Source organism: Calypte anna, chromosome 1 (assembly GCF_003957555.1).
Source record: "Calypte anna isolate BGI_N300 chromosome 1, bCalAnn1_v1.p, whole genome shotgun sequence".
NCBI classification, from domain to species: domain Eukaryota; kingdom Metazoa; phylum Chordata; class Aves; order Apodiformes; family Trochilidae; genus Calypte; species Calypte anna.
Window position 1 is genome coordinate 116,822,787 of NC_044244.1, and position 20,255 is coordinate 116,843,041.

A 20,255-nucleotide genomic window follows, 5' to 3' on the forward strand; every position below is an offset into this window, starting at 1 on the left:
TTTTTGTCTGCAGTGCACTTTATCTACAGAATGCTGGGATCTGTACGACAAAACAGAACAAAATGTACAAAGACTTCAAGTCCTTCCAGTGTCATATTTGTCAGGTTATAAAATTGAGACAGAGCAAATAGTCCCATTCCCTTGACTTCCCTGAGGTGTGCCTATTTATTTTAATTTATTGCATACTGACAAAGAAACTATTAGAAATTCCACTTCATTGTGAAATTCTCATTCTTGTGATTTGCCTTACTACTACCATTCTAGCTGTTCTTTAAAGTACATATAAAATATAGACTGGTATTAAGAAAGGCTGAGGTTTGCTTTTCAACACCCACAAGAATATTATATTCTCTGTCCCACAGCTTCACCTTTGCCATCAGAATAACTATATGTATATATAGAACTTCTAGTTTTCTCCTGTTCTTAGTTTTACAAAAAACTAAGCTTTAGAAAAAAGCATCACAACCAATACTACTTTTAAAAGAATTTTTTAATTAAATGTTATGTAAGGAATTGAAAGTGCTATTCAGAGAGAAAAACTAAGCATTTTTAAAATTATTATAAACTTTACAGTGTAAATGCTTTTGAAATTACCTAAGTGAAGCATTGTTTCATTTTTCCTCAACAGTTTAAATTTTATGTCTCAGGAAATGCAGCCACATTTTCTGCTCAGCTTTGCCACTACAAATACAAAAGTGGTTTGTGTGTACTTAATATGCATGGTACAAATAGCTCCTAGAATCATAGAATGCTTTAGGTTGGAAGGAACATTAAAGATCACGCAGTTCCAACCCCCCCTGCCATGGGCAGGGACACCTCCCACCAGACCAGTTTGCTCACAGCCCCATCCAACCTGGCCTTGAACACTGCCAGGGAGGGGGCAGCCACAGCTTCCCTGGGCAACCTGTGCCAGTGTCTCACCACCCTCACAGCAAAGAATTTTGTCCTAATGTCTAACTTAAATCCCTCCTCTTCAAGTTTTAAACCCTTCCTCCTCATCCTCTCACTACATACCCTTATAAAAAGCCCTACCCCAGCTTTCTTATGGGCCCCCTTCAAATACTGGAAGGTTGCTATAAGGTCACTTCAGAGCCTCCTCTTCTCAAGGCTGAACAACCCCAGCTTCTTTAGCCTGTCTTCATAGGGGAGATGCTCCGGCCCTCTGATCTGTTTTGTGGCTCTTCTCTGGACTGCTCTGTGTCCTTCTTATGCTGGGGACTCCAGAATTGGACACAGTGCTCCAGGTGGGATCTCACAAGAGCAGAGTAGAAGGGGAGAATCACCTCCCTCAGCCAGCTGTCTCTGCTTCTTTTGATGCAGCCCAGGACCTGGTTGGCTTTCTGGGCTAAGAAAAGCCCGGAAAAAGAAAAGCTGGTCTAGTTGACATTGTCTAAGAAAATAATGTATGTGAAATAAAGTAGTCACTGTGCATGTGGGTTAAAAAAGAGAGCTTTATGGAATTGTTGACATAAAATTTAACTATTAGATAAACTGTTGGTTACATCTTTGACAGACAGCAACAGACTATTTTCTTCAATAAGAACACTTCCTTCTAAGACAGTCAACATCTCATCAGTACTTGTTATTTGGAGACCATTACTTGATTTACTTCACCTAATTAACTGATGGGAATACTTGGTTAAATAATGGATTTGGGGTAAATGCTAGATAGTCTTCCTGTACTTTTTATTTGCTGTCATTGACACACTTTATTTGCATTACATCAGGTTGTTTGAAGTGAAGTTTGGTTGCTATATACTCTTCAGTTGTTCAGTAAAATAAACAGCAAGAGAGTAATTTTCCCACTGCAGCATAGTGTAAAGTTCAACACAGGAATCTGGATAGTATGTTAGGTTTATGAACTCATGAGACTTTTTTCTCACTGGTAGGAAGTGCTTCTAAATGAACCAAAATAACTTCTTCAAAAGAAAGACTGAAGTTATGAACAACATCATTATGATCTCAACCTACTCGGTGAACTTATAGGATGGGTGGTGCTGCTGCTACCATGGTTGCTGTAGTTTCAGTGTCTCTGATAGTTGATGTAATGTCTACATGCTGTTAGAGCTATTAAATTGCAAATCCAGAAACTACTCCTTCTTAGAATAGTATGCACTTATTTTAAAGGCTCTAAAAAAGAGTCCACATCCAAATATTTTCTATTATCTGCTTGATACAGAAGTTGTGTAAATAACAGCAACAGTGTTTTTCACAATGATAATCTAAGGGATTACATTCCTTCTATGTCATCATATAAAGAAAGTCCAAAGTCATTTCATATTCACTCATTATTAATTATTGTGATGAAGTCCATGTTTCAGCTCTTTCAGAAGAGTTTTGTGGTATGTCCAGGTACATTTCAGCCATATCATCTGTTCTTGTGTAGAAAGGGAGATGCCCAGGTGTGAGCATTTAATAAGTTTCAATGTTAACATAATGTCGAACTTAGAAAGATCAGGATTCAAAGGAGACATAAAATCTACAGCTTATTCTGTAGCTTTGAAGCAATGCTGAAACAAAAGAACTTTGCCTTTCTACCAAGTATGAAGCAGGTGCTCAGTTGTAATTGATTGTGATGTGTATTTTGCTTTGCCTTTAAAATAATAAATATTATTTAAGTCTGATTACATAGTAACATGCCTTGGGTTTACAAAATCATAGCCTCATTTTGATTTACAAAAGGTGATTTAGAATCTGACCAACAAGATTTTCTTTCTCTGTCTTTACTCGATCCAGTTTTGAAATTCTCTCTGTTTAATACTAAGCATTTTACTGGGCCCTCATGCTTTCCTTCTAAGATCACAGTCTCACCAGCAAGCCAGATCTAGTAAGATCTTATAAAAAAAGACAAGTGTCCTAGTATCATAAGATTAAGTTCATAGTGTATGAAATATGAAATACACATTTTATAACATGACTTCCACTACTCCTAATACTTCCCAATTAGTATACCAGAAACCCATAAACAGATGATTCAACCTGCATATGTAGATATAAACAGTAGAATCCTTAAAGATTAGGACCAGAATATTTTCAATATAGATTCTGTAGCTAATTTGAATCTATTAGGGAAGAAATGATAGCTGCCGGCATAGCAGTTGGTGAATAGTATCCCAATTAATAAGAAAATCCCACTTCTGTTGTTCAACATTTTCAAGTGCTCATAACACTGAAAGAAAACTGGGCGGTGAAATGGTTTTGCTGATGTAGGAGCTGAGATTAGTAATGCATTTTCTCAAGGGAACAATGTTTGACCAATTCCAAGGTTTCATTTTAAACTTTTAAGGCTGGGGGGGAAAAGGCTATATTAAAATTACATCTTTTGACAGCCCAACTTAACTTTGAAGACACTCCCCTCATTACCAATGTTACTGATTCTGTCTTGAGCCGTAACACTGACACAAATGAGTGATTATAACTCTTTGGATATACCTCACTCCTATAGCTTTAGAGGATGTAGTCATGACTATATACTAGAAAAGTGCTTGGTCAATGATGCTGAACCTGAACTGGATCAAAGATAGGAGAAAATGTTGGTCCTGGAGTGAATTAGTACTCTGGACGTGAAGACACTCTTGTGTCTTGTTAACTCATTGCATTAAACCTTTTGCAGATGGATTTGAATACAAACACACAAAAAAACCCTGGCTGTTTTTAAAATCTGATATTTCATCAGTTATTTACCAGAAGGCTTTCAGAGCTCTTTAGGCAGTTCAGATTTTTGTTAAGTAGAAAATGGCTTCACAAGAATGATTTGGAGTTGCTTGTAGTCTTACTGAAGTAAACATAACTAAAGTTGGTTGTTTTGGTTTTTTTTCTTGAGGGTCAGTGTTCTGCACTTTTTGGATTATTCTCACCTAAGCAGACCATATGTTTTATAGTTTTCTAGCTACAAGCAGAACAATTTAAGTTCTGAGATGATTTGGGAAGGAAAGAAGTTGTATGCATATATTCCTATACATATGTTTGCACACACAAATCAAAAGAGATTTTCTGACAACGTGGGAAACAAAAAAATTTTTGAGGTGCAAGGCAGGTATATAATTTAGTCTTACAGTACTAAGCTATCACAACAGACACACAGATGGATAGCTGAAACAAAAACTTGTCAAATAATTTTAATTCCAATATGTGCCTCTGTGTAGACTTTGAAGGCTTTACATGTTTCTGTAGAAAGCATTTCCAATTGCCACACAAAAAATGAACCACATTACCATTATTTTTATTTCTAAGCAGCACAGAAATCAGGCCAATTGTTCTGTAAGTTTGCTTGGTAAGTACTGCAGTCAAAATATTGAGTCGTGTGGACTTCATGAAACAGAAACAAGATATTCTTCATGTTGAGCCACAGTTGGAGTCCTCATATAAGCACAGCTCATAATCGAAACATCCCATTATCAAAAAAAATAGTCTGGAGGTTATAGGGATGACTGCTGAGCAAAAAAGGGGAGAAAACAAAAAAACAAAAAGCAAACAAACAAAAACAACATTTAAACCCCCCCCAAAAAAAAGTGAAAATAGGCAGAATGTGGCAGTATGACACAAATTACAGGCGCCCAAGCAGAATAGAATCTACTGGGAAATTGATGCTGGTAAGGAGAGGGATCTTCATGTTAACAACTGAGGTAGGCTTCACAGCAGAAAGGATTTTTCTGTTTCTTGTGTATTTTACACATTTCCTTTGCAAATTTATCTTTCAAAAGAATCTGAAATGCTATGAAATTAGTACCTTTTACTCCCATGAACCCATGAAGTTGCATTTTTCCTTTACCAGATCATTCAGCCTTCAGATAGATCACCTTGCCAGTTGTTCTCTCATTAACAGTACAAGGTCTGTATTCCTGTTTTCTCAGCTGTTATTTTTTCCCCCTTTTTTCCTTCTTGATTGTCATGATTGCTTTGCCTTGTGCAAGACAAATGCTAAATAGTAATATGGTGTAATGGTATGGGCAGCTGAAATAGCAACACATTGATTGAGTGGATGTCCTCAGGCCAACACCATGGAATGCTCTACAAGGACAAAAATTTCAAAACCAAATGCAATCCCATTGTGGACGTTTTTTCTAAAATACATGGAGGCTTGGAAATTTTGTCCATAGCAGTTCCCTACCAAATTTTTCTCCCACTGTACCTTGTCTCTTTGTACCTTGTTCAGTTCACCAACTCTTTAACTGGATTTTCAAACTGTAGTTTTGAAAGTTCACTTTAGGATTTGTAGCTACCTTACAGCCTCACGTCCCCCACTGCTGGCAGCCCAAAAGGATAAAAATTACCCAGTGAAAAGCAATTACAGATCATCAGAGTGGAATCTGGCTTTTGCAGCCAGAAAGCTGCTTCGTACATAAAACTGGAGGCCAGCGTTGCTATTCCAGCAGTATGTAATCAAAGCACTTGTTTGTTCAGAGGAATCTCACTGCATGGTGGAATTATTGACTGAACAGACTGTCTAAAGAATGGCTTCTGTCTTAAGTCTGGTGATGGTTTGGTTTTTTTTTCCTGAGACTGTGGGGAAAGACTATGGAGGTTGTGAGAAGACTACCAGGGTAGAAAAGAGGTAATAAGATCTGCAGAAAGAAGAGAGAGTGAGTGCTAATGAGAGAAATATAAGGGTAAAGGAAAAATCTTTCTACAATGATGTTTTGGGGTTTTTATACAGATAAATTTAAAAAGGCAAAAAAAAAATCCCTAAAGTATATAATCAAGTGATAGTAAAAGACAAACAGAAGAAGTTAAGGAAATAATGGAGCCAGACTACAAAAATGTCAGTTATATAGTCATGTGTTCATTATGACAGAAACAGAAATTCATCTACATGGTAGTAAAATAAGAACTGTCATTATTCATTCAGAATAGATAAAGAAAACTTTATACACTAGGACAGAAAGGTTTCAGACTGAAATGACTACCTCCACAGTTTTAAAAGTGTGAACACAATCCCTACACACACAGTTAAATCTCTCATATTACTACTTTTGTTTTGGAAACAATTTCTTTGCACTACCCTTCAGCATCAGTTCACCTCAGGATCTCTGTCTTTCCTGTTGTCTTAATTCTCCAAGATCTCTTCTGTTTTTGAATCTGCAAATTCTCTGCTCTTAGAAACAAATGAGTAATACAGCAAGCCTAAACAGAAATACAATATTTACATTTGAAAAAAGCAGTAAAACACAGATAGCTGTGAGAGTAAGGTGGTAAATTTAAAGAAGTTTTTAATGGCATTTCATAATAAACAGTCAAATCTGTTTTCAAAAAGTGGCGTTATCTGGAGGTTAAAGGTTATTTATGCTCCAGAGCTTGTTGCATTCTTTTTTTTATTAAACTGATATGCAAAAATGCTATGTTTAATGTTTGCATTAATATGAAGTCTATAAAATGGGGGTCAGTACAGACTAATTACAGTTTTCCTGGAAACACAATATGTCATACCTTTAATTACACCACCTCCTGCAGGGCTGCAGCTTAGATCTTTGTTCCACTGTGAAGGAAGAGCCCTCTCTTTGCTCATGGGAGGATCTGGATCTGTGAAGATCTGTGGATTAAAGAAAGTAAATTTCAAAGGTTTTAGTTTCATGTGAGGCCTTTACAGATTTACAGTGGTAAATAGGGTATTCAGCTTTGCAAAGAGAGGGCTAATAACAACAGATTTAAGAAGAAAATCACATGTAATATTACTGGCATTACCTGAAAAGAATTATGACACTTGGCAAGTGCACTATATGTTAATGTTTTATTTTGACACACATGAAGTGCTGATTTTCTTGAATGCAGGCACACATTGTGATTCTTCATGGTGGTATAACTTAACCTTCACTATCCCATCCTACATTCTCTGCAAATATGTGGTATAATGTATTGAATTTTTAAAAAATATAAGCAAATTTTCTTTTCAAATTAAACACTGCAAATAAGTGAATATATATTTGAATTTCAATCAGAAACTGGTTTGTATTTTTTTGGTTTAGAGATATGGGCTTAATGTAATTTAGGTTTGGCTTTAATGCCACTCACAGGTTAGGAAGAATAAATATATACACTTTAACAAGCTGCAGGATGCAGACAATTCCTCTCACAAGTCATATTACACTTTTATAAGATTTTTGCTCTTACCATCACTCAGTGTAGTATCAATCCTACCAATAATTGTTTCTATTTAAACTATTACTTGCCTTGAGTAATTTTATTATCTTTCCATGTATTATATGCATGTCTTTCCCAGGGAGAAAAAGTCTGGGGAAAAATAAGGAGCTGTAGCTACATACAAAGAAGCATCAGATAACAGGGAGCATTAAGCATGAATTCTATGAATGCTCCCAAGCATGAGCAGCTGCTGGGATACAGAAAATTCTATGGAAGTTGTTGTGACCAAGAGGCCATCTTCAGAAGGTTCCTTGGACAGGAACAATAAATAAAAGTTTATTTAGTCCATTCAGCCAGTAATCTCTTGAAATGAAGCTTTTCTTCTCATATTGTGTCACCACTCAATTGATCAAGTTGTTTTAATACAGCTTGAAATGGAGTGTTATATTCTTGAGACTGACAGCTGTAAGAACATGGATGAAACAAGCAAATGATGTGAATAGATCACCGTCCCTACTGACATCATCTTACTGGTTTCACCCTGTGCAGCTTAAAAGGAAACCAAATAGGTTATCTTTTTGAGGAGGTTTCAGGACTAAAGATTATTTAGAATTAATGGATTTATCACTATTAGTTCAACACTAACTCTCAAAGATGAAAAGAGTAGAGAGTAGAAAATATATAAGGGAAGAGATATGGAATTATTTGAATTGCTGCTGGACATAGAATCCTTTATTATTCATTATTACCCTGCAGTGTCCTGCAGTAAAGAACATTTTTGCTTACATTACACCTTCTCTTGTGCCTTCCTATATTCCTCATCCTCTGTGTATTCCTTCTATCAATCTTCCCAAGAATCTTCCTCCTTTGTTTTCAAATTCACTTGGGAAAATTAAACTTTATAAAAGTCATATATATACTTATCATTAGAGGTTCATGGCTTAGTTTGAGCTGAATTGTCTCAGGAGATATATATTTCTCTTCATTTATGACTGAAGAAGGCTAAATTAGATATCTCACCTTAGGATTCCTGGGTCAGGACAGATATATCTCCCTTACACAGTTTCTCTCCTTTAAATTTTTTGCATGGTACTACATGTGTAGCAGCACACTCAGTCTAAGTAAATCTTCAGCTCTTATTTATAAATATTATTAAGTAAAATGTGAAATATGAAAATGTGTTTCCACTGCATCTGGGGTAGGAACATGGATTTTTAAATGTGAACTGAAACAATAAAAGGAATGAAAACACTTAACAAATTAAGGAGACAAGAAAGAGAAAACTGAAAAAGTCAGGGCTGAAAACTCAAGTCTCTTGAATACTGTTGGAATGATAATCCCAGAGGAGCCAGAGGGCAATATGAGTGGCAGGGACCTAAAGATGGTCAAGAAAAAAACTTCAAAATGGTAAGCAGCTGAAAATAGTGCTGAGTAAAGACAATAGTGAATGAAGGCTCTGTTTCTTTTAGAAGTAGTATAAAATACAGATTCAAGCTATGAGGTTCTTGCTTGCAGTGATGAGCAGTTATTTCCAAAACTAATTCTAATAACAGCATTGGAGATTCACAAATTTGGAAGAAAAGAACAATAAAGTTAATATGACAAAGGAGAGAATCTAACTAGAACTGTAAAACAATAATCTTTACTGGGGGTGCTCAGCTGACAGAGGAAATAGCAGGCATATGTTCTGGGGCAGCTATAAAATAAAACATTTCTTGCATGACATTCTACTTAAAGTTCCCTAAATTCCCAAGCTTATATCCCCCTTGGCACAAAAAGTATGTGTATTACCTGACCTTCCAGAAACATTACATGACCTTCCAGAAACAAATGGCATTTTCGGTTCAACATGAATTTCTTACTTTTTTCCTTCTTTTTTTTTTTTTTTTTTTAGTTTAACGAGAGAGGGGAAAATGAGAAAAAGGGAAATAGAAAAGCAAGAAACCCACATTAAAATCTTGTTAGGAGACAGTAGGGCTTTACCTCAGGGATAGATTATAAAACATTAATAAGAGCATTTTCAAATAAAGTACAAAAAAAAAAAAAAAAAGGAATGGATTTTAAATGGTTTAGAAATATTTTTAAACAAAATAGAAATGAGACAGCCTTATATAAAAACTTAAAAAAATGTAATGGAGAGAAATAATTGTATTTTAGCAGATAAGCAGAAGAAATTTAAAAATCCATCATTTTTTATTTCTTTACAGTTGCATATTAAGGAGACCTAACTGTGGTACACTTCATGTTACTTTCCATGCATGCCTCAAAAGGGAAGAAAAAGTTTCTAAAAGAAGCACATCTGTCAAACAGCTCTGTTAGGTTAGGAACAGTAAATGGAGAGAGGCAAAAAAAGACTAAAGTTTCAGTAACAAGAGTGTAACAATTACTGTGTCAGCCTTTTCCTATTATAAAATGTTTAAACAAATATTTACATTGAGAATAACATAATCATTGGATAAGAAAAGCTCTGTGGGAAAATGCAGGGAAAGGGTGTGGGCAAGGTCAGTGCAGCACTGCTAAACCTTTCTCTACCTCTATGTGGAGCAGTACATGTGAAACATTGCATAGTTTCAATTTTTGGAATAATTTTTATTAGACTGGGTTCCATTCCCCCCCTCCCTCCCTCCAACAATCTGAATTTCTGGTTTTTTGATTTCCCTTAAATTTGGTACAGGGGCACATAGATAAGCTGAGAAAGTGAGAATTGTACTTGAAGAAGCTCCCCTTCTATTTCTTCCAAGATTTCAATAATAGGTTTCTCCTAATTTCCTCTGCTTCCTAGCAGAATGATTGAAGAGGACATATCTTCATATACAGGACACCTATGATTTTTTACACAAATAACATAGAAGGCACATGGCAGAATCTTTTTCTTATAAATAGTGCTCATTATAATTTATAATCCAGAACCTTCCAAATACCCTGATTTTTTAGCACAATGAAATCAGATCTGGTGCCACCAACAAAGCAGAAATGTATGTATTCATCATAGAAAAAGAGAGGACTGTAACTGTCATTTTTCAGGCAACTCTCTTGAATAATGTAAAACTTAGTAACATAAAATTGTGCTCTAAGGCAGAATCAGATGTATCCAAGTCATTCCTAGCAGATACTATCTGACCTGGTACCTAGGACTTCTAGAGGAAGACATACATGAGGAACAGTATTCCAGTTCTTCGCTATTCTTACTACTACACTTTTTTTCTGATATGTAATGAACCTTTACTGATGAAATGTAAGGTCATGGGCTCTTGGACACAGACAACAGATTATTTGGGAGAAGCCTTTGATGTGCTGGATGTCTTGTCCCTGATTCCTGATTTTCTAAGAGTTATTTTCCTCAGTTTTAAATTAAATCTCTCACTCAAACCTTCACTGTAGGTCCACTCCTCCAGGCTCTCTCTGATTGATCCACATCTCTTTGTTATGGTGTCTAGAGATGGTCAGAGTATATGACCCAAATCTTATGGATGATGAGTAATGCTGAAGGATAGATAGATTGTCATAAAAAAAACACCTAAGAATTTTATGTGGGAACATTTCAAAGTGTATAGTGTGTGGATGCCTTGATCTCTAATGCAAAGTTTGATCTCAGAGAGAATATATGCCATGCTGAGCTCCATATTAGATGGTCTTACTTACTACAGAATATATTCTGTAGCTGGTTTCACGTCCCCGGTTCCCAGTGACTTTGAAAATGTCACAGTGCATAAAAGTTAGAAGATCAATAACCCTCTAGAGGTTCAGAGTAGCATATACACTTTTCTTTCTCTTTTCCACAGCTTACAATACAGAATTAAGAGAACAGGCAAAGTCAGCTTTATGGTGAAGGCAGAACAGAAATCAATGAATCTATAGGTCTGCACAGTCAGAGATGTAAAGAGTATATTTTATGGAGCTCTATAGAAGACACAGAAAGAGCTTTAAACTAGGAATGATGGGGTTATAAAAGCAGTCAAATGAGAATATATGGGTGAGTATTAATGAACAGGCCGGTATGGGTGGCATTGCAGTGGGTGTCTGCTACAGACCACTTGACCAGAACTTTGTGGACTTTTAAGACTGTTAGAAGTAGCTTTGTGTTCACAGGCCAAGGCTAAGGCCCCCATCCCATAAGGGAATATCCTGATTATTTGCTGGAAGGATGACACAGCAGGTCATAAATTCCTGGACAGCATTTTTGATGGATTCCTAGCAAAACAGTGGAGGAACCAATGAAGACAGATGCTCTGATGGGCCTCATACTCACAAATAAGGAAGGGCTCACTGGGGATGAGGAGATTGAAGACATTCTTGGCTGAACTTCATCAGGACATACTTTAGCCTCTTCAGGGATCTATTCAAGAGAGTCCTATAGGATAAGGTCCTGGTAGGAAGAGAGGTCCAAGAAAGTTGGATGACAGTCAAGGATGCCTTTTCCAAGCTCAAGAGTGTTCCATCCTGTAGAGCAAGAAGTCAGGCAAAAATGACCGGACACCTTTATGGATGAACAAGGAGCTCCTAGCAAAATCTAAACATAAAAAGGCACTACAGGAAGTGAAAGAACAGACAAGTAATGTGGAGGGATTATAGAGACACTGGCCAAGCATATAGAAACATGGTTAGGCAAGCCACAGCCACTTTGGAGTGGAAAGTAAATGGGTATTTATGTATTTGGAGCTGATGTAAATTTTGAATTAAAAACTTTTAAAGTGGTGCAGTGCTGCTTTATGAAAAAAAAAAAGCTTCTAACTAGTATAGTCTGTTAAATTGCTTTCTTTGTATACAGTAAAATTCTGTAAGGAATTTGGCAGAAAAATAGTTCAGATAGATCAAATCGAATATAAAAAGCAATATTACAAAAGAATTATTGTGGCTGGGAAGTCAAGAATTTGAAGCCTTTGTTAAGAAAGTGCTCAAGAACGGAGGATTTCACAGCAGTTTCTTGTACTTTTAAAAGGCTCAATATATCCTCAGCTCATATCAGCTTCATAAAATATTTATATAGTATATCTTACAAAAGTGCTTGACTAGAAATGAGGAATACACAGTAATGTGAAAGCCAATTCCCTTTCAGAACCCCTACCAGTACATGTGATGGCTTTTATAGGAGGAATGGAGGCTTCTTTATAGGAGGAAATGCTAGGCTTCTCTGAGAGATATCTTTTTAACCACAACCACTGATGGTTTCAAAGAGAACTGTTTCCTAAAGATGTTAGTTCTTAAGATTTCATAGCATATACAAGTGTTTTATTCCCTCAAAATTTAAGTACTTTTGGTTTTAAAACAATGAGGCCTAACTTTCTTTCCTTAGGCACAATTATACACCAAGTCTGAAGTCCACTGACTTAGGATTATGAAACAAGAGCCTAAGAATTAATGGCTAATTATACACAGCAGACATATACATGTATGTGTTACATGAAGTCACTCAGATTTCAATGTCCTGAAGTATACAGTCTTACCATGACTCAGAAATCTTGGAATTTGAATTCAATCTTTGTAACAGGTGTAAATGCATGCAAATAACGTTACGTTTATCTTTTTTTTTTTTTTTTCTTTCTTTCCTGTGGAAAATAAGGACACATGATGTTAATTGTACACCCTCAAAACAGTTCATATTGCAGAACTGCTAACTAATTTTCCTTTTGTATGCCTTCATCTCAGTAACCATCAGGACTGAGGTTCAGCAGCTGAGAACAATGACTATCAGTTGCCTTTTTCCCAGATGTCCCTCATTACCAGCACAAAGTGTGCCTATTTAAATCCATCCTGATCTCCTAATATAGGAGGAAGTGTAAGGGGCTGAAGTCAGTAGCTGGTGGGAGTACAGTGGAGCAGATCAGATCTTGTTTATTGATTTGTAGAGAGCAGCTTTGTACTGCTTTGGCAGCTTTGAGTCAGTGAGTGAAAAGAAAGAAGCTTTTCAGCTCTTGGGGGGAGATTTGCTGGGTAACATTAAAGAGGGTCTTCAAGAAGTCAGTTTCCTTTGATATCCAGTCAAATTGGATGTGATTGGAGGCAAGGTCAGGAGGCTGCGGAAATGCTATGAGTAGGGGGGGAAATTAAAGGACTGTTATTCTAATAAGTATTTTTTGTATGCATGCTTATTAATGCAGAAAATTGCTCTTCTCTTTTCATGAGAATAGCCTTTGGTGAAGCAAATTTCAAAAAAGATTGTTGTTTTGATGCTGCACTAAATATAGCTGTTTAGAGGAGAATCTTCCTTATTTTCTTGCTGTATCCTCAGAATCCCAGGCATATCCAGCCATTTAACAATTGTATTAACTCTTTATATTTTGTGTTTTTTTTTAACTAGAGATCCCATTTCTATGATCTCCTGTTCTTAATAAGTAGTAAAAATTGCAGCTTGTATGTCTTTGTGTAATCTGCCTGCATTTGGAGAAGAAAGATTATGTAATTAGTGTCTTTATATCATGCTGCATGTGCTCTAATATGCCCTTAGAAGAGGATATTATTCTGACCTCAGAAGAGTTTATGCTATTACTGTGTTTCAAATGTCTGATAATTTAAAGACATTAAGTTCAAATGTAAATATTTAATTTACTGAGTGGGATGAGTGGTGCCTACCTGACATCCCCACTTTTCTACCAATTATCTTAAAATAGAGGGTGAATCTGACAAAATACAAATTAATTAATCCTATTTTTCCTCATTTGTTTGAAGCTGTGTTCTTGGTGAATTGAAAGATGTTCTAATATTTGGTTTATTTTACTCAGAAGTGAGAACGTTCAAAGAACAATGGTGAGGAAAAGTTTAATTTTCTTTTAAGGATTGTGCTGGGATTCCAGCTCTTGGCTAGCATGTCAGTAGGCCTAGAAGTATTGTATCAGGAAGAAGGAGAATTGAAAAGATTTTTCCTATTCTTGTATTAATAATTCCCAATCAAAACAGCACATGACACTATCAATAACAGCATGATTTGGCTTAGAAGCAGAGATCACAGAAGCTACTAGTAATTTCCATGAGCATCAAAGACAGATTTTTTTTCTTCCTAGAAAGAACAAAAGTCAATTTAGAAAATGCAGATGTGTAACAAAATGTGCAGAGCAAACATATAAAAAAGGTTTGTCAGGTGTGATTTGTCCTTGATAAAGTCACATTGTTTGTCACCAATGACCTCCCCATTCTCCATGTGCCTTAGCAGGGTTTCCAGGAGGATCTGCTCCATAATCTTGCCAGGTTACTATGTGTGGATTTTTTAGAGGAGTGCAAAGAGTGTATATGTGTGTGTATATATAATATATATATGTATATATATATATAAAATGCCATTTTCCCCCTGTATTTTTCTATTTATTTCATGCATGTTTTAAATTATTTTCCTCATCTTCAGTGAAAGGCCATTTCTGGATTTAAAATAATATCCCATTATTTTATTCTTGCATACTTTAATTACATTGAAAACCAGAAGCATCCCTTGTATTTTTCTGTGCAACTGCAGATTTCCCTAACTTACCTCTATGCTAGGGATATGCACTCCCTCAATTCCATAAGCCCAAAGCCAGTCCATAGCAGTACCTGTCAGAACCGGGTAATGAAGCACTACTTAAGATCTGTCCATGCAATTCAATCTAAGCCCAACCAGTCCCTTACCCAGCCTCCTTCTGCCTGCAGTTTCAGAAATTATCCAGAATTCAGACTCTTCCTAGGCTAATTTTTGTCTAGCAAAGCAATCAATAATATCAAACAGAAATAGGTCATAGGAGGGAGCCAGCATGTGCCACTTAAAGCTACCAGGGTAAATGTTGCTCTGTAAGTAATTCCGGCCTCAGGAAAACAGCAGATTTAAGAACAGAGGCTACGGGGTGATATCTTAACAGGTCAGCTATGTAGAAAGGTGCTGGTTAGTGGGGACTAAGAAAAAAAACCATTGATTGTGTCTGTGTACAGGAAGCCAGAGGAGAAAAGAAAGCATGGAAATGAAGGAAGTTGCAGGAAAAGTATCTGAAAAGTCATCTGAGGAATGAAAGGAAGGGAGGCTTTTTGGTCATAGTGTCAGTTTTGAAGCTGTAAGCAAAGAAATCATGTCCTGATGTTAAATATCTATTGTGTTTAGTGGAACAAGATTTTGTGGACTGGGAGTTATTTGACAAACACAGTCATATCAAAGAGCTAGGCAGTTTTATCAGTTTTTCTTTTGAATTGAAGTGTGCTTAGTTGTTACAGAATTGCTCATTCCAACCACTAACCAAAAATCCTTGAAAGTTTTAGAATGTAGATGGCTTTTTAATCGTGGATCCTATTTGTTTCTTTGTAATGTATCTCAGTTTGTATCATAAAACCAGACCAATCTTTCACCTGCTTTGCTATTGATGCAATGTGGGGTATTTTTGTTTGGGTTTTTTGGTTTTGTTTTGTTTTTTACAGGCAAATCTTAAGTAAGTTGGCTTCCTATCAGTTATTTATTATATTTCTAAAACAACCTTTCATTATTTTTAAACATTTTTCCTTGCTTTACCTAATCCTATATTTAGACCTAACTTGGTGATATCCTTTTAGTATACAGGCTATAAAGCTTCTGGTAAATGTCTTTCATACACATAATCTCATAGCCATCCTCCCCCTCTTCCCCTCCCCTTGGCCACTTTCTTGATACTTTACTGGGATTTTCAAGGGTAAAGATAAAATTGATCCCACAACTAACATCTGTGTTTTCATGCAGTACACCAGTCCACCAAAACATTAGAAAAAAGTTCTTTAAAGAACTCTTCCAAGGAAGAAAGGATCAAGAGAGTAGTATTTCACTGTACTAAAAGAAACAAATGTCTACATCCTGATGCTCTTTGTTTACCCTCATTTCAGTGGTTTTCTGAATAATGGTCACACATGAAGCACATGTCCACACGACAAGAGATTACCTTAAGAAGCTGATTTAGAAAAGTTTGCTCTCAACAAGTGTTTTTGAGGTAGTTTTGCAAAAAGTATTAGCATAGAGGAGTGCTTCTCTCTACAGTATTGGTGAGGAACAGTCTTATTCCCTTCAGCTGCATAAAGTCAGGAAGTCAGGTGCAAAAAAAGAAGCCAATTTGTTATTTATCAGCCTTTTAATTTTCAGTTTGGTTTAGTATCAAATTAGGAGGGAAAACAAAACAACCCCCCCAGAAAAAAAAAAAAGGCAACAACAAACAAAATGCAAGTCTTTTTTTGACCTCTTGTCTTTTGGGTAGCTCATTAAATCTTAGTTGAGCTCTGAGGGTTAATGATTCTTGCAAGGAGCCTTCTTCATTTTAAACAGGATGTTCTGATATAAGTGTCTGACTATAATTGCTACTTGTTACTTGTCTAGAAGAGAGTCAATTTTTTTCTCTTCCTAACAGGTGGCCATTGACGAGCGCCTCAGGCAATTGCATGAAGCTCACAGGGATTTTGGCCCTACTTCCCAGCATTTTCTTACCAGTGAGTAATTTCCCATTTTTCTTCCTCAGCTTGCACACACAGTTAATTGATATTTTTGTAGCCATGTGCTTGTTATAGCTGCTATGAGTTTCTATTTTAGACTAGATTATTATGTTTTTCATTTTTTCATTACTAGGAGCAGCAGATTGTTGATTAAGTTCATATAGTCCAGGATAAAAGGATATGTCTGACAGTATCAAGACTGTTTGTCTATATATCTGTTAATGCAAGGCTGGTCTTCATTGTTTGAATGTTCCCTTTTAGGTTTAGTGAAATAAAATTATATTAAAAATTGTGAAAAATTCTGATTGTTTTAAGACTGAAAGGATTAAGAAGAATTATATTTGGGTTAATTGCTCAAAGGAATTTTAATGGGAAAAATAAGATCTACAAGGAAAATATTTTACAGGTCTTGTTACTGAACAGAGAGAGGATCAAAACCACAGTGGTAAAGTTAGCAGAAGAATGGCAAAAGTAAATTTTTTACAACTACGAATAAAATACAATTGCCAGTAATATCATCCCTCCACCTTTACAGACTCTTTTGTCAAGTATGTTTTGAAGTACACTGAAAGACAACATGAAACACCTTCAAAGTTCCAAGGCAGTGACTAAAATGAAGCTTCTAAAAGGCCACCTCTTTTCTATTGTACTTCAATTAAGGAAAGTAAACAGTAGAACTTTATTTAGGAGATTATATCAGCAGAACAGAACAGTCACATGGTAATGCTCTCCTACATGCAGGGGGATGAGCTAACCTCACATTAGAAATAGATATTATGATTACTGCACAGCTGTATTCACAGTGGGGTAAAAAGCAAACTTCTATTCAGCTGATATTTCATTGTGATTTTAATTGGTTAATCATTTTTCCCCTGAAAATCTCAATGGAAAACTGAAAATTCTCAGTGAAGTGCACATTTAAAATCAAGTTCAATGTTGAGCTATATACACTCATAGTGATGGAACCCTACATGTTCTTTTATCAGACTGTGATCCTGTAAGGAAATTAGGGACATTTTTAAATTTCTACTCTTTCGAAATCTCTTTTATGTAACTCTTAATCTCTGGGAATAATTTGTCAGCTGAAGATATATAGCAGCAAATCAGACTTGTAAAGACAATGTGTGAGTCATGAGTATATGGCATGAATGCAGCATGTAAGTAAATGCTTGGATTTTTTTCTTATGACACACAGTGTATTCATGGTGAAAGAATAAACTTGAAGGGTAAATTAAACAAGCTTTTATTACAGTCTGGAACTGTCTAGAGTGACCTGAACTGTGTTATCACACTGAGCAGCACATCACTGCTCTTTGTCAGTGCTGAGTGCAACCAAGCAACTTGTGTGACAGTGATGTCCTAGACCCATTCTGTATTATTGCTGGTAACCCTCATCAATCTGAAAGTTGCTCAGTGTTATGCTAGTCAGCTCTTAGCCCACTCACCACTAGTGAGACACCAAGACAGTACATTATTCTCCTAAAATTCTATAGATCAGTTGTGCACTAACCAGAACCATCTAAGAGTAGAAATTATTCTGGACACTTCTGACCTCTTGAGGATTGCTTTAAGAAAAGGAGCCAGGGGAAAACATGTTGATTTTGGAAACAGACAAATTAGGAAAAAAAGGAAGTGTGTTTGTTCTCTCTTTCTCTCTCTCTTAGATTCTGTGTAAATGCATATGCAAATACATATTCTTACATGTGTCTGCAAAATTAGTTATCTGCAGCACTGAAAATATCTACAGAATACTTGCAGAGTATGTCTTCAGTCACTGCAAACTGCTAGTGCATCTATCAGTCCTCTCTTGCATAACAATAAATTCCAAAAGCATCAAGTTCTTCAATATCATGTGCTATTGCTACACCTGTGGGAAATATGTTTTTACATCCCTTTCATATATAGTGTCTCTGCTGCACTGATGGAAAAGCACATCTGTTGGAGAGGTAGCACTGCAGGAGAGGACCAGAGTCTCAGCCATCTGGCACTGGTCTTATTTCTGTATCTTTACTTTTGGGGGTTGTTGCGGAGGGGGAGGGGGTAGAAAGACAGAGTAGCTTAAAAAATCACCATGAAAAAATATTAGAAAACTGATTTTAATATAAATTTCTAGAAGTGCCACTTAACAGAGTCCAATGCAAGTTTCAATCTACTACTCTGTGAGAGAAATGTATAAAGTCTGGAACCATGCTGGAGTAATTTACACAGGGATTGGGAGAAATTATTAGTAAAGAGATAGGGGAAATGGAGTCAGAAGTGGGAGTGATTTGCACAGGGACCAGGGAAAAAGAATAAGGGAGGAATCAACAACTTGCTATAATCAGAAACAGTGATATTAAAGATTCAACAAAGTTTTCTAGTTTAAATCACATACACATGTGCACAGACACAGTGGTTAATTTGGGATTAAGAGGCTTCCTTTCTGCAGTGTATAGTAAATTATAGTATTCAATAATCAATATGCAACTGTACTCACTCTCTTCCCTTTCCTGTCAGCAGATGTTCTGAAGTTCCTAACTCTTACACCTTTGTAAGCTCCTTACAAAGCTGTCCATTGATATGGACAGTCTGAATCATGTAATGAAATTTGGGGTAGCAGCCTGTTTGCAATCCCAGAGTCCCAAAGGGCTTCACTTTAGCATTAATGTTTTTCAGGTCATAAGATAACTGAGTTTGGTCAGTATTTTTTCATTGTGACCACAATTCTTAGGTGATCTTGGCAACTTTCAGAGTAGGCTTGTGATCTGAGCAGGAAGGAAGGGTCTCGGGTACTTTTCCCATACAACAGAGTTCCAGATACAGTTAGGGAGTGCTTGATCACCCCAAATCACTGCACTTGTACCAGGACAAGATGATACGAGATTGTCTCAACCCATTGCTCCAATAGTCAAGGTCAGAAAGTGCCAGATTGTCTGAGCCTACTGTGCTTGCAATTAAAACAAGAATGTAACTAATGCAAGAACAATGTTGGCTGGTGCCAACATTGTAGTGTGGCCCAGGGGGAAATCTGCACCATTACAGGAATGAACAAGTAAAACATAAGTGTTTTAAAACAGAATTGAGTAGGTCACATGAGGGTGAATTTAGTGTCTTGTAAATGATTTTTCAGTGCATGGAAAACAGAGCAGTATAGCTGTGGCAATACCAGTGGAAAGTTGAATTATGATATTTCTGCCCTCTGACTATTTTATAAGCTCAACTCACCAAGCATTTTTATAAGATCAATGCAAACTGTAATAAGTAAGGAAAATAAGCAATTTATTGGCTATAAGATACATAATTTATATGCCAGTAATAATCAATTCATCCTGTCAAACTCAGTATCAGCTCTCCCTTTACTGTATGTTCTTGCACACCTTAAGGTGTGAATGATGATCTTCACCTTCCAACTGTGTTTGTATACTTCTATGAAAAACTGCCCTTTTAGAGCTGATTTACCTTTAAGTAGTTCTGCAATGAAGGTGGTACTATAGTCAAACTCACATTCAATCAGCGACTCAATTACATTTCTCTCCTATCTGGAATAAATAAGTTTGAGCTGCTAATCTATGGTAATGGGGTTTTTTATGTGTTTGTTATTTTCTATATAGAAATTACAGCATCATCTGTCTCTCTGCTTGGTTGGAACTGAAGCTGCATAGGGCTCTTGAAAACCTAGCACAAAAGTAATAGGGGAGTGAAGAGAGGACTCATATTTGTCATGCCTTGTGCAGGCAAGGATTCAAATGGTGGTGCCTGTTTTTAAGCAATTGCAGCCTGTTCTAAGAGCTATTGTT

The 20,255-nt window shown here is 36.3% G+C and overlaps 1 protein-coding gene across 4 annotated transcripts in view; it reads left to right on the forward strand.

Annotated features, from left to right (window-relative positions):
• The window catches only part of DMD (dystrophin), a 950,620-nt gene that overhangs the window by 809,706 nt on the left and 120,659 nt on the right, over positions 1-20,255 (forward strand). For all 4 annotated transcript variants that reach the window (XM_030448312.1, XM_030448319.1, XM_030448327.1 and 1 more), the window contains exon 61: positions 16,398-16,476. In XM_030448312.1, coding sequence (XP_030304172.1) covers positions 16,398-16,476 — 79 coding nt within the window. The remainder of the gene's footprint in view (positions 1-16,397; positions 16,477-20,255) is intronic.